Consider the following 15,313-nt stretch of genomic DNA (forward strand, 5'->3'; position numbering starts at 1 on the left):
TGATGCATAGGGTACCACTGTTCATAGGATTCTGTCCTCCTATCCAAATTGTGATTACAAATTTTGCAAAGCTACTGTGGGGTGAATAGCAGAAACCTGAACAAAGAGAAGAACTATTTGTGGATATATGAGTTTGCAGGAGACCTATCTGCAAACCATCCTTCCCTTGATTTCTATAGAGAAATTTTCTTAGCATCATTAGGACCATCTCATCTTTCTGGGTTACATCTTCTGCTCCTTCTTGGGAGAACATTTTGCTTCAGGCAGCCCACTGAATCTCCATTTCATGGGTAAATGGCAACCAGGGGGGAAGCTGCTCCTCTCTCCACAATTGATATATCAGGGACTCTCCTAACACAGGACTACAGGTGGACCAAGTTTGGTGGCCATGTGGATGGTATGCAGAAAACTATCATTTGGATTCTGTCTCAAAATACAGTACAGCTCTAAAGTCATGAAGAGTGGCCTAACCTTATAGTTCCATTTGCCTCTTTTCCAGCTAGACCAGGATTTGGGATCTATCATTTCTTACAATTATGATATTTATTTTGATATTCAGCATAACTAGTGCTCTTCTAAAATATCAGCACATATCAGTTTCTTAGAGCTTAGTTCTTCTTGTGCTTATGAGCTGTCATTTTTAGCAGCGACCTCTGCAAATACAGATAATTAAGGGCCAGAATCTAAAATAATCACACATAATCCCCACATAACAAATCTGTAAAATCTTCTATTTGATCCTGTAATGGTATCTAAATTCACACTAACTCTATAGAGGGAAATTTTTAAAAAAATATGAGAAAAACATTTGCCATTTTCTTCTACAGTAGCAACACTCATTAGAATTAATAATTACAATATATGTATGGAGTGACACAGATGCACAATTCTCTGTAGTCATTAACAGGAAAATCAGAGAGCCCTCTTCATGTTTAACTTCACCATTTTCCTGATTTGAATCCCAATACAGTAAGTGGCATAATTCCTACTGATTTCAAAGTATAGGAACAAGCCATTGTGAACTAATGACAACAGAAGTCAATAGGAAAACTCCCACTGGATTCACAGGGCATTGAACAGGTCTTATGTAATTTTGTTTTTGCCTAAAGTGAGTTCCTCCTTAATTTTGGACACACTTTCAGATTTGTGAGGCAGTTAACCATAAATCCTTCATCATCCTTTCCTCTTTTATATTATAATCCAGTTAAAAATTCATAGTAAACCTGCGATAACTATTTAAAAATATTAATGACATCTTGAATTTCCTCTCAATTAATTGTCCTGTAGGAAAGATTGATAAGATGACTGCTAATTGATGGAGCAATTTTTACGTGATGCAGATTTTATAAATGCATCTCACGCTACCACCACCACTAATTAGTAACAACAACAATAGTAATAATTTACTATTCAACAAAATATGATTTAACAATATTTTTAAACTCATGAAAATTTTCAACAAAACATATGACTTATGTAACTACTGAGAAATGCACTGTAATACTTGAGATTTAAATACAAATATTAAATATCAAAATAAGATTCTTTTGTTGCTATTGTTTTAAAATAAATATTAAGACGTAGCTAAGCAGTTATTTCTGATCAGCAGGAAGCTCATTTGAGAAATTTACTCCAATGTAAGTGCTGTTTTATTAAAAGACTATAGAAGGAAGAATTTGCTGGAAGAGACCAATGCATAGGCAATTCTTTAATAAGAGTGATGACTATAAACTAAATTGTTAATCTCAGTTATTAGATGAGCCACATGTTATGCCATCCTTCTGAAGTACTGTCAAGACTCAAAGCTGTTCATGGTTAATTGAAAATGAGGCATTTTAAGTTTAATTACAGCAAACTACAAATAATGTTTGATAATCTCCATGGGTATGTCTACAAAGCAAAGTTATTTTGAAATAACAACCCTTATTTTGAAGTAACTTTCCTAACATCTACACAGCCAAACCGCTATTAGCGGAATGCTTATTTTGAATTTGGTAAACCTCATTCTTTGAAGAATAACGCCAAATTTGAAATAGCTATTTTGAAATAAGTGCTGTGTAGACACTCATATCGAAATAGGGGGACTCCAGCCTTCCCAGGGTGCCCTGGTGGCCACTCCAGCCTCAACCAAGAACATTCCTCTCCCTCCCCCCGTTCCCGGAGTCTTTAAAGGAGTAGACTCTGGCCAAAGTGCCTGTGCCAGCTCCAAGCCTGTTAGACCAGAGCCAGCAATCACTGCCCCTGACCCAGTGGCCCCAAAACATGAGCCAGCAAGCCACTGGCAGCCAGCCCTCCACCTCTCCCCAGGAGCAGTCTGCCAGTTCCCAGGAGCCTGCCAGGACCCGGAGAAGGCGGGTGCCTTCCTGGTCAAGGGTGAAGATCATGGATCTTATTCAGGTTTGGGGGGGATGCCCCAAATGTCCATGATCTCCACACTAGACGGAGGAACATGGCCGTCTGTGGCAGGATAGCTGCCAGCCTGGCCACCAAAGGCAACATGCGAACCTAGGATCAGGTTTGCATGACAATCAAGTTGGTCCAGCGAGACCCCCCTCCTCCTTCTTCTCCTTGCTTCCCTCTTCCAGCGCCTTCCTCCCAGGTTTCCCCCTCCCATCTCCCACCCTCTCTTTTCCCTCTCCTGCTTCCTTTCCCCAGTCTCACCAGAGTTTCATTCCTTTCCCCCCAGTTTTGTTAAATAAAGAGAATTTGTGTTCATGAAAATACGTGTATTTTATTTGACATCAGGAAGGGGGGTTGGAAGGGGTAAGTGGAAGGATGTGAGGGAGGAATGAGGCACAAGCCCCCAGTGGGGCAGACCAGGGAGGCTCTTAGTGCTCCTCAGGGTGAAAGCTCTCCCGCAGGGCCTCCTGGATACTGACAGCCCCCCGATGGACCTCCCAGATGGCAGCCTGCAGAAAGTGCAGCCAGGCTCATAGCAATGCATCCAATAGAAACACCAGAGTGTCCAGGGGCAGCTCTGGCTCCATGTTGCAGAGTGCTGTGGTGTCCCGAGTGAAGGCAGCCAGAGCAAGCAGAGAAAAAATGCTTTGCTGTCCCTCATCAAAGTAGACAAGCAAGAAGGGAAACCTGAGAACTGGCTCTCTGGTAGGGTGGGGGTGGGGGGTGGAGGGGTCCCTTTAAGCACAGACCTCAGATAGCCACCCCACGCAGTAAGTCCTGACCTGGTGCCCTGCTGGAACTGGTTCCAGCCGGCCTTAAATGCGATTCAGAGTCCACTCGGTGTAGACGCGTTATTTCAAAATAGCAAAATGCTATTTCGAAATGCATTTTGTGTGTAGATGTGTTATTTCAAAATAAGATATTTTGAAACATTGTAGTGTAGACATCCCCCATGTTACTAGCTGGTGTAAAACGGGCTTAAAATTATTCTATCTTTCTTTTTTGCTGACATTTAAAGGTAATAATTTTACTTCATGTGTGTTTTACATAATTTTCCTAAGGAAGCATCAAAACTATGAACACATTTACTGCCTCAGTTGCTTGCTCATGTGTAAAATTCCTGTGGGCCAAATGGGCTCATGATTATCCATGCTACAGCATCTTGATCTATGCAGGCTACCTAGGGATGATTTTATGCCCCCCAGTTACTAATAAAGCTATCTGACTATATATTTACAATATAGGACTTAAGTTTTTTGTATATGTTACAGATACCATTAGTTGGATGACACTGCCCCCTAGAGAGGCTATAAATATGTGATGGAAGTTCAATATTTGTTGAACTGCAATATTGAAGTTCAATATTTTCTACCTTATCAAATTAATCTTGAACTTTTTAAATAAGCACCCATATTGTTGGCTCTGATTATATTTCAACAAATATGACAAAACAGGCAATACAACTTATTTTGGATCACTTCAAGTTTTTCACAACAGAACTTTGTAAAGCCTTTTCTTAAATTTCATCAAGATCTTATAAATGTGTGGTCCTATTCTGCCACCCATGCTAAACAATGATCCCGCTAACTTTTTCCCACCCGACTGGAATGAATTTTGTTATGTGCACAAATATGGAGACAGGTGTGGGGCCTGACGGCCCCGGCCACAGCTGGATTAATGCCAGGGAAAAGGCAATTCAGCTGTGGTTGGTTCAGTCTAGGGCTATTTTCAGGCTGTCCCCCCCCCCCATCACCAGTTGGAGGCCAGGCTAGGCTGGGGTGGAGGTGGGAAGGGCCTCTTATTTGGACGCTAAGAATGTAACACCATAAATAATTAAATCGTGTTCAGTAGAACTGAACAAAGAGCATGACAAAATCAAGCCTGTGGTGATTTTAGAAGTAAGAATGTCAAGGAGGAAGTTTCTGTAAATTACTGAAAATTAAAAATGAGAGATGCAATAAAAATTAAAACAAGTTTTTTACAATCTAAAACCAGTCAGAACTAGGTTGAAACATCTTTTACCTTGCTAAATTCATCTTAAATAATACAAAATACTATTTCCATAATAAAAACATAATTTTAGGATTCTTTCATACAGAACGTTAGAATCTTGAAGCAAGCTTTCCTCTGAAAGGGTGATAGTTACCCCTGTGCAAATGGCCTAAGTCCAACTTAGCCTTTAAAGAGCAAAATGTTACACTTTTCTGCCATCTGCTACATAACTCCCATTGACTGTACAAACATACTCAAGGGCAGAATTTGAACCTAAATACTATCAGGTATTTCAGTTGTAGTTGTTAGTAATCAAAAGTTGCATTTACAACACAGGTGCTTTATCACTTATGATCCCCGTTCCACAGTGTTTCCTTAATCAACCCCACTGCACTATTAAGTTCTTCCATCACTGAAATATATGTAACAATTCTCACTAGTCTCATATATATTTGTACTAAGATATTTTTTCATTTTCAGTAGCAGAAAAATGTCACAGCTACACATTATGCATTAGACTGACCCATAACTAACCTGCCTCAGAAATGTTGAATATTGGTGAGTGATCACTAGTTACAGATGGTGCTGATGACTGTAATGATCCAGGAGTTAATTCTGAGTTACCTGCTTCAATTGCCCCCTCAGTGTCTCTCTCATTAAGGTCAGGAAAACTGAAATCTGTTGAAGTCTCATTATCATTAAGGCTATCTGAGGTGCCTTGACCAGAGCCACTTTCTTCATCACTTGTAAAAACAGCCCAAGATTTAGACTCTGATGTATTTTGCAATGGGATACTAAGAGTCTGAATGTGGTTTTCCCATATTGTTGGATCATTGCGGTTCTTAGGTATCAGTGCTGCCAATGTTGGTATTGATGGATAAGTTTGTCTGTCCATGCCATGGCTTATCTGATTGTCTGATGCAACAGTTGTAATCTTTTTGTCTTCTTCAGACTTCTCAGAATGTGAATTCATCATTAGGTTACTCTCATCCTTTATATTGTTTACCTGCATATTCTGTTCATCTACCATATTTTCCTGAGTTTCTCTATGGGAAGTACACGGGAAGCCATCCTCATACTCATCATACTCATCATAAATTACAGGAGTCCACAGATTAGTGCCAGAATTGGCACTGGGGATCAACTGAGAGGATGTTTGAGAGGGAACCAGCAACCTAGGTAGGGTTCTATGGCCCTCACTGCTGGGAGAAACAGCCAGGTCTGAAATATATACATCAGGTAAAGGAAGATCATGATGACCAGATATATGAGAATCAGAAACATCTGCAGGCACATGAACAGAAACATCAGCAATAGTAGAACTTGAGAAAAAAATGGGAACCTCATTTCTTTGAGAAACACTTGAAGAAATATGGCTGTTTATAAAAGTAGGAATATTTGGCAATATGTCAATTGTTAAGACAGGAGTAGCCACTCTGCTCTCTACTTTGCGGGGAAAGGCATTTGTATTTTCTAAACTGGATGACTGGAATGAAACATCACTACTGTACAATGAAGGAACTACCTGGTGATTATCTTCATTGTTAACCAAACTGGATAAAACATATTCCTCACTTCCAAAGGAATCAATTAAACCTTGAAGTGATGTTGTGGGCTTACTAGAGGTGTACGAGAACATGTCAGCAACTGAGGGTGTAGATGTAGAATGCAACATTGTTTTATTTGTAGCAGAATCTGGTGCCATCTGATAGAATATTTGGTCAAATGTAGAACTATCCTTATGAACCCTGGAGTGTTCAACCAATATTGGATCACTAGGCACAGATGCAGCTGTTTTAAGCAAAATGCCATCATCAGAAGATTCAAAGGAGGTTTGTAGTAATGCTTCTTTATTTAATGTATCTGAGGTCTCATAAAAGTACTGCTGTGCTGAAGGAGACAATATTTTGCTAGAAGCAGGGAGAGAGACAGCTTGATCTGAGATTGCACTAAGCATAGGTTTAAGCAAAGAGTCATCAAAGGCTGGAGATGTAACATGCACAGGCTGAACAAAAAAGTAATTTTCAGAAAGTTTACTAGTATCATAATCAAAAATCTTAGTAGAGGGGAAAGCAAGAGAGACTGGAAGGATTCCCTTTGTGCTAGAAACAGGAAGAGGGGTTCCTTGCAAAGACGTAGTCTGTTTAATTACATCATTGTTAGAATCAGATGTAGGAAGTTCAGGCATCACTGTACTTTCAGCATGGGAAGCCACTTCACTGAAAGAAGAAATTTGAAGTTCTTTCTCATCTCCATATATTATATCACTTTTATGAAGTGTCTCATTAACATCATTTAACACAGATGTTGCAAACATAAATTCATCTACAGAATCAGATGAAGAAACTTTGAGTATGGCCAAAGCATCTGTGTCAGGCAAAAGGGACTCACTACCAGAGTACGGTTCAGACCAATCCATATCACTAGATAGAGAGCGTGTAGTCAGCAGCAAAGTATCAGCTTGTGATATTACAGAAGAAGGCTTATGCATCAGTACATTGTTATAGCTCCTAAATAGGGGAACCTGATGAAATATGCCAACAGAATCATGCACATATTCTGCAGAGTCATAAGTAACAGTAAAAGTTTGGAGGGAGCCCACATTACTAGACAAAGCATAAGTAAGTTCAGACATTGTAGACAGGGCATGCACATTTAAATCACTGCTGGATGGTTCGACTTGAGTAAACATGTGAGTTCTATTATGACCAAATATCAATGTCTTTGAAGCAGCATGAGTAGTCTGATGTGTCATCACATCAGAATATTGAGCAAGGCTTGGCTGCATTGAAATATCACCCTCAGCCAATGTCAAAGAAGCATGCAGGGACACCTTATCACTTGTAACAGCTGGAGTAACTTGTGGAAACATTTGAGAAACTGTATACAGATGGTCAAACATTTTACTACTGAAGGAAGCAGAGGAAAATGTAAGCAAAGGTACGTCACCATAGGAAGACAGGGTAGGTTCAAATGACACATCAACACTGGGAAACACAGGTGTAGCATGCAAGGTCACATCACTACCTGATGTAGATGGGGTAGTGTTGAGCATCTGAGTTTCAAACAATAAAGGGGTGACTAGAGGAAACACTTCACTACTGTAGGAAGGTTGAAGAGGTATCTCACCATTATATACTGGTTGAGTTGTCTGAGAGAGTACCTCACTGGCAACAGAAGCAGAGCCATATTCTCCAGAGCTTGAAGAGATAGAATGAGGTGATAATTCAGTAGGGGAGAAAGCAAAATTAGAATAATGTAGCAACTCTATATCCGCATCTGAAGTATCTTGTGACATCACTGGACCACTGGAATAGGGCACCGTAGCTGGTTTTGAGCCCTCAACATATGCATCAGTATAACTAGTCTGAAATAACAGCTCACTATCTGATGGGACATCAGATTTAGGTGCCAAATCTGTTGCATTTTGAAACCACAACTTTCCATCAATGGAAGGAGTACTCTCCACAGACTCTTCACTACCTGAGGGCTCTACATCTTCTGAAACATTTTTTACATAGCCTTGTGAATCAACATCATATTTGTTTATTTCTGGGCCTCTTGAATGAAGAATGTCTTCCTGGGATGTTTCCTCAGTGACAAATTCCTTGGCAGAGGTGGTAGGAATGGAATCCCAAGAGTTGTCTCCATCTTGGTGATGCTTAAATGTTGACAATAAAATATCTTCCTCATGACCACCAGTAGTGGACATGCTTGTTGGTTCAGTGCCAGAAGAAATGTAAATGTATTCTTCATCAATACCTTTGGTGGAGTCAGTGACTTGTGGGGAGATTCCAATAATAGTTTGAGATTTCAAAGAAGCATCATCTTCTTCATCTGATTTTTCAATAGCAGGTTTGGAAGTTGGGTAAAAAATGGCTTTGAAAACATCATCCTTTCCATGCGATCCTGGCTCTCTTGTTAAGTATCTGTTTGTTTTAGCTTCATTAAATTTTGTCCCCATTTTCTCTTGACTATAGCTAGATGTAGTCACCTGGAATTCTTTTCTCCTTATTTGGTTTAGAGCACTATCAGTGCTAGGAATCACCACAATTTCTTCATCTATCTCTGCCTTCTTCTCTTTAACTTCCTCCTTTGGAAAGAAAACAACACAGCCAAAGTTTATTAAGAGTACAGGTTGCACCTCTGAAAACCGATACTTTCTGGTCCGGCAACATCCGTGGTCTGGCAACACCACAGAGAGCCCAGGGCTCAATGGCAGGAGGGCCAACAGCCAGTCTGAGGCAGGGGACAGTGGGAGGCCCACAGCAGTGCTGGGTCAGGGATCGAAGAATTCTGGCAGCCCATGGCAGTGAGGAACCGGGGGCTGGGGAATTCTAGGTGCCTGCGGCAGTGCACGGCTCAGGACAATAGAAGCCTGAGGGCCCATGGCAGTGTGGGGCTGGGGGACAGGGAAGCTCAGCCCATGGCAGCCTGCTGCATCATGGAGCTGTAGAACCCCCAACAGCCAGCAGCAATGTGTGGCTGGGGGCCGGAGAAGCTCGGCCACCTGTGACAGCGCAGGGCTGGAGAAATCTGGCCGCATGAGGCAGCGTAGGCAAGGTCCAGAGAACTCCAGCTGCCAAAGGCAGCCTGGGGCTGGGGCTGGTGACAGCAGATCAGGGGAGAAGGTAGAGAGGGCCAGAAGGAGGGGCAAGAGACACTTTCCCTGGTCCGGCAAATTCTCTCATTTGGGACCGGTCAGGTCCCAACCGTGCCAGACCAGGGAGGTCCAACTTGTATTTACAGATAAAACAGGAAAAATCAAGACACATATTGCATACATTTGCCTGTGTCCATAAATTATAACAGACAGAATGGCAGGTAACCTTTGAAATGGTTATTAAACTTAATAAAATGGTTTAAACCACAAAACATTTATGTCATTTTTTTCCTTGAAACCATGATACTGAGGGCTCATCAACACAGTAAGGCAAAAGTAGAATTAAACTACGCAACTTCAGGTGCATCAATTGCATAGCTGAAGTCAAAACAGTTTAATTCAGCTTTTGGTGCTTTCTTCACAGCAGGAAGTCAAAGGAAGAACACTCTTCCTTCAATTTCCTTCACTGCTTGTGAAATGAGGGTTACAGGAGTCAGAGTAAGAACTCCTCCAGCTCAACATTATCTCAAAATAATGGCTTGCTGTGTGGACGTGCACTATGTTATTTTAGAATAACATGAGTTATTCTGAAATAATGCTGCTGTGTAGACATAGCCATGTTTTCCATCACTCTTCTTAAATTACTTTTCTATATTTAACTCTTTTAATTTTTCTTTAATGTCAGTCTTTTCTTTAATGTCTCTGATCTATCCATATTTTTCTGGTCTATCCATATTTTTCGGATAAGAAGTCCTCTAGCTCGCCATTATTTCAAAATAATGGCTTGCTCTGTTGACGAGCTCTTTGTTATTTTGGAATAACATCAATTATTCCACAATAACGCTGCTGTGTAGACATACCCTGACAAAAGAACCACGGATCCCTCTACCTTCTTAAACACTGTATTCCTGCTGTTTGTGACTCTTAAGGGTACATCTACACAGCAGGACTAAAGTTGAATTAAGCTATGCAACTTCAGCTACATCAATTGTGTAACTTAAATCAAAATAGCTTAACTCGGCTTTTGGCGCTGTCTACACAGCAGGAAGTCGAAGGAAGAACAGTCTTCCTTTGACTTCCCTTATTCCTCGTGAAATGAGGGTTACCGAAAATTGGAGTAAGAAGTCCTCCAGATTGACATTATTTAAAAATAAAGGCTTGTAGTGCAGATGTGCAGTTATTTCAAAGTAATGTCAGTTACTCCAAAATAACGCTGCTGTGTAGACGTACCCTTAAAGAGAGATAAAAACCTCTCACTGCATTTTGTCAGCATTGCAGTATTAATAAAAAATGATTGACCATAGAATGTTGTTGACAATGTCTCAAAGATATGCATTACTATTCTTTAATATCAGTTCAAGTGTCATTGCAATGTAACAGAAGATCTTTCTTGTCATTTCCCTACTCGGAGATAGGGACTTTTAGATCTTCTGTTCAAAGCTTATGATTGTATGCCTAGTTATTGTGCAAATTAGTGTTTTTAAAGTCGGTTGATATCTGCTCCTTGCACCAAGTCTTTGGCCTCCCCTTGGGTCATCTTCCATACATGATAATTGCAAGGATCAACCAAAATATCAGAAGATCTTTAAAATATACATATACTGCTTTCAAATTATTTAAACTTCATAGTTAATCTACCGAGGATGTTAAGATTTAAGATGCTCAAAGTCAACATGACCCTAGGACACTTAAATGCCATTTCATGGGCAATTTCTCATAGACCACATCCTAAAATTCCTGTTGCAAGCATCTTAGTAATTATTTATTGAATACAATCTAAAATATTTCTGCAGAAATGCATGCTAGAATTTTGCATTAGATTCTGAAAGTATGTTTTCTCAAGGTCAACTCCTGGAGTCTTTTTTCAGCCCTAAATCAGACAAAATCCCAGCTGAAGTTAACTAAAATGCAGATACCATAGTGATGGGAGTGAAATAAAAATACCTAGATAAAGGGTTAAATAGATGTAGGTACATGGATTAAACAAATGGGTAATTAGATAGATTTGATAGTTTGGATGAATAGGTACAGAGATGGAAAGACAGATAGGGGCAGTCTCTCTATCTGTTTAATTGACTAGGATTTGCTCCTCAGTGAGAATAATGAGAACATATTCTGATACAGTAAAACAGATGTTTTGAATGATCATTTAATACTAACACATATTTTATAGAAGCCATTGGCACATTACTATAAATATTTTACAGTGTCTGAAAAATTGTATTGGGACTCTTTCATATTCCTCTTTTTGTATGCCAGCTACCTTAGATGCCAAAAGTATAACTGTGCCAGATCAGAGGAAGTTATGAAAAAAAATCTAACATTTTATAAAACATGATTACATTATTATAAATGATGATTAATACATCAAAATGTCATTAATCATGTTCAAAGGGTGGAATTACCATCTTACTGAAATGAATGGAAGTTTTGTCATTAACTTCAATGGAGCAAACATTTCATCTAGTATTTAGGGGCCAGATTTACAAAGCAGCAGATAGGCATCTAGTGGAAAGAACAAAAATGCCTAAGCAAGTTAGGCACTTAACTCCCATGACTTCCAATGCCTTTGTAAATCTGACCAATAGGCCCATCCAGGGTTTGCCTGAGGGGCAAGTGTCATTGGAGAAAAGGAGGCAATTCCACATTTTGGTGAGGAAAAAAATATTTCTTTTGCCAGGTGTATTTTTAACTGTATTTTTTTGAAGCTTCTGAACCATCTGGAATGGAGAGCAATTCTCAAGAGATGCTCATTACTTGACAAAGTGTGGGTGATATGGTTATAAGTACATGCTAAATTCAGCTCTGCAAATTATCAGAGTTGATCACCTTCGCTTATGTGGAGTAAGGATGTAAAATCCTGGCTACTGTTACCTGGTTAAGTGGGATCCCACTCCCACACCTCATCTAGGAGGAAGGTCCAGGTTATGCTCCTGATGCCCACATGTATAGGCAGCGGGTTACTGCTCCTAGCCCACTCACACAGAAGGGCTAGCTCCCACTCCCAGCCCATCCTCTACCCCTTCACCGGGAGCGCCAGCTCCTGACGCTTGCAGGGCTGATCCCAGGAACCAATTAACCAGTACCCGGTAAGCATCACTCGGTTAGGATGATTCTTACCAGGTAATCAGTTACCTGTTTACATCCTAATGTGGAGTGTGTAATATATTATTTGAAATGCTTGTGTGAAAATGAATGTATAAAATGACTTCACTTTACTATACCTCATATTCTTCGGTTTCATTCAGTTCAGGAAAGAGGTCAGTTTCTATGAAACAAAAATGTGCATTGCATTATCCAGTGTTATAACCTCACAGAACTATTGATTTTGCAAGACACAGTGGTATCATTTTCATGATTAGTTTAGAAATGATAGACCAAAAGATTTAAGATTATCAAATAAACAAACAAACAAATAAAGAAAGAAATAGATAGAGAAAGAAATAATATTTTAGCTGCATTACAATCACAGGGCATCACACTGTTATAACCATTTTCTAACCAGGGCTGTATTAACCAATTAACCTATTAGGTCGAGGTCTGAGATGATTTTGGAGGTGATATTTGCAGAAGCTGCCAAGTAGCTTCACAGAAGAGCAGCAGTGAGGGAAACAATAGGCCTCAACAACTGGATGGCATTTAGCTGTAGTGTTTCTGGTGGTCTGAAGGGGTGTAGTTGCAGTTGCCTCTCTGCATGGAGGAACAGCATCCAGACCAATACTGATTAGAGTGAACAGGTGGGCTATGCAAGCTCCAGGAGGAAAGGTTATGGCTGTCTTGCTACCATTTCAACTTCCCTCTTGTGGCTCTTCCATTACAGAGTTGGGGAACTGTCACGGTGGTCCTGTGTCATTACGGCCTATAATGCAGTGCAAAAAATGCTACAAGGGGACTTTTAGAAAATGGCATTATTGATTAGACAGTTTGCATTTTGTCCTTAGAATTTGTATGGTTGATTTTATGAAATTTTGTCAGAGGCCTCCTTAATTTAGTAATCCTTGACACAATAGGCTAAACTCACATTCAGAACCAATCCTGGTCCCACTGAAGTCAATGGCAAAATTCCAGTTATTTCAAAGGATCATGATTTGGCCTTGCAAGCATAAACTATAATGGATCCTATGAAGGCATTAAAAGAACATGCCCTAGCAATCAAAACTCAGATCTTTCTTATGAAAAACCAGGGAAAATGAGAAAACCCAGTGTTTAAAGCATTTATTTGGGAAACCCATGTTCAAATCCCTGCTCTCTGTGATTTGAAATAGTGACTTGAACCCACATTGTAGATGAGTGACCTAGACAATTGGTTAACTGAGGCAGATTTCTCAAACCTTCCCTGTTCTACTTTGAATAAACAATTAAATATTAATTGGAGTAGAGATTTGAACTTAGGTTTTCCACATCACATGGAAGTGTCCTAAACACTGGCTACAGATTCAGGCTCTCTCTCTCACTACCCAATTTGGTTATTAATTGGGGTTCCATTGCACTAACAAGCTAAAATATTTTTATCAGTAAGTTGTAGAATGTAAAAAATGGAATGCACAATTCTCCATGAATGCATTTAATAAGTAACAACTATTGAATTAAATATTTGGAATATTAACAAAATATAGAAAAGTTATCTTACCTGTGACTTTCTGAAGGCTAGAAGGCTAGGGGGGGGAAAGATGATGATATTCCCTGGCTTCTCAATGGTTTCTGTTTAAATTTTTAGATAGTGATTTCAAAATTCTTAATACTGTAGCCCAGTAACATACATTATGTGGTCAACAGACTCTTAAAAACAGTCTTTCATTAAAGAGAAATATGATTATTTTTGCTGTTAGGATTAATTTTGTCTTCGGTTAATAAAAACTAATACTTTATTTCTGATTTCATGTTTTCTGCAGTATCTATGTTGTCTTTTGAACTTTATCTTGAAGACAAACGAATCCAGTGATTGTACAAATGTTTGTAAAACACCTCTTCATATTTTATTCTCCACAAGGAAAGCTGTAAAAGGTTTCAATATCCTCTGTTTCAACCAGAATGAAACTACAATTTCATTTTGATGTACCCATGGAAACTCTCTAGATTAGAACATAACAAAATTAATCTATTTACCCAGAAAATCAATTATTGTGTTTTTGCTACTTTTAAAAGTATGTTCTTGAACCAATGATATATATTAAGTAGTATGGTGCCATTTCCCAACGTCTACACTGCACGCTTATTTCAAAATAACCTATTCCGAAATAGTTATTCCAAAATAGAAATATTTTGAAATAGAGCATCTACACTGCAGGGAAGCCTCCAAATTAGCCCGAGGAAGACTTCCCTATGAGATGTGCTATCTCAATTTAGAGACCTAGGAGGCACTGAGGAAGAATAACTTAGAATGGCCCTGGGGAGGGGCTATTTCGAAATAGCAGCAGTGGAGCGTCTATGCATGCCTTATTTCAAAACAGCTATTTTGGAATAGGCATTATTCCTTGTGCAATGAGGTTTACAGATTTCAGAATAAGACGTCCATGATTTTGAAATTATTTTGAAATAACGGAATGGCTGTGTAGACGCTCACATTGTTATTTCGAAATAACACTACTTATCTCAAAATAATAGTGCAGTATAGATGCAACTATAGAGATAAAAGGTAGGTTAACAAACAAGGTATGTCTGATTTTTTTTATAGCTGCAGATTGGTTATGCTATAGCTCAGATGTTATTGGAAAGGTCTGAATGTTAAATTATATTATAAAATTTTCAAGTACATTTAAATAATACTGCAGTTCAATGATTCCTGCAGAAATGATAGAATAAGGGCAAAAGGAAAATGTGATAGCTAAATATTTCCTTACATTTAAATTCAGCTCAACTCCTAAAAACATACCCCTATAATAATGTGTTCCATAATTTACAATAATTTTCACAGAGTAAATTGCCTTCAATTCTACACTACAATTCATAATCAATGACACTTCAAGAACACAAGTAAAACTATTTTTGTTACATTTAAATGAAATATCTATTATCTCTTTCACATTCATCACCAAGAATCACAAAAGCCCTCCTAAAGTGAAACATTTCAGATACCCTTCTTGTTCTTTATGAAGAAAATCCCTCACGAAGGCAAGTCACAAAGACATTGCATAATAAAAGCCCTTACAAAGAACTGCAGCCAGTGTGAGCTGCCAAGTAGGAGACAAAAGTTTGAGATTTATCTCTCATCATATTGTTTTTATGAAAAACTTGAGCTGATTTTCTCACAAAGAAAAGAGAGAAGATATGTATCTAGTTTTATTTCCTGTGTTATTAAAAGCATTTATGCACCTATAG

The 15,313-nt window shown here is 39.0% G+C and overlaps 1 protein-coding gene across 6 annotated transcripts in view; it reads right to left on the reverse strand.

Annotated features, from left to right (window-relative positions):
* Positions 1-15,313, reverse strand: part of PTPRZ1 (protein tyrosine phosphatase receptor type Z1) — a 188,144-nt gene that overhangs the window by 45,736 nt on the left and 127,095 nt on the right. For 4 of the 6 annotated variants that reach the window (XM_089779119.1, XM_089779120.1, XM_014573369.4 and 1 more), the window contains exons 11-12: positions 12,220-12,263; positions 4,927-8,485 (exon numbers count right to left, since the gene is read on the reverse strand). In XM_089779119.1, coding sequence (XP_089635245.1) covers positions 4,927-8,485; positions 12,220-12,263 — 3,603 coding nt within the window. The remainder of the gene's footprint in view (positions 1-4,926; positions 8,486-12,219; positions 12,264-15,313) is intronic. The other 2 variants (XM_014573372.4, XM_089779121.1) reach the window with 2 other exon arrangements.

The sequence above is a fragment of the Pelodiscus sinensis genome, chromosome 1, assembly GCF_052426305.1.
Source record: "Pelodiscus sinensis isolate ZL-2025 chromosome 1, ASM5242630v1, whole genome shotgun sequence".
NCBI lineage: Eukaryota > Metazoa > Chordata > Testudines > Trionychidae > Pelodiscus > Pelodiscus sinensis.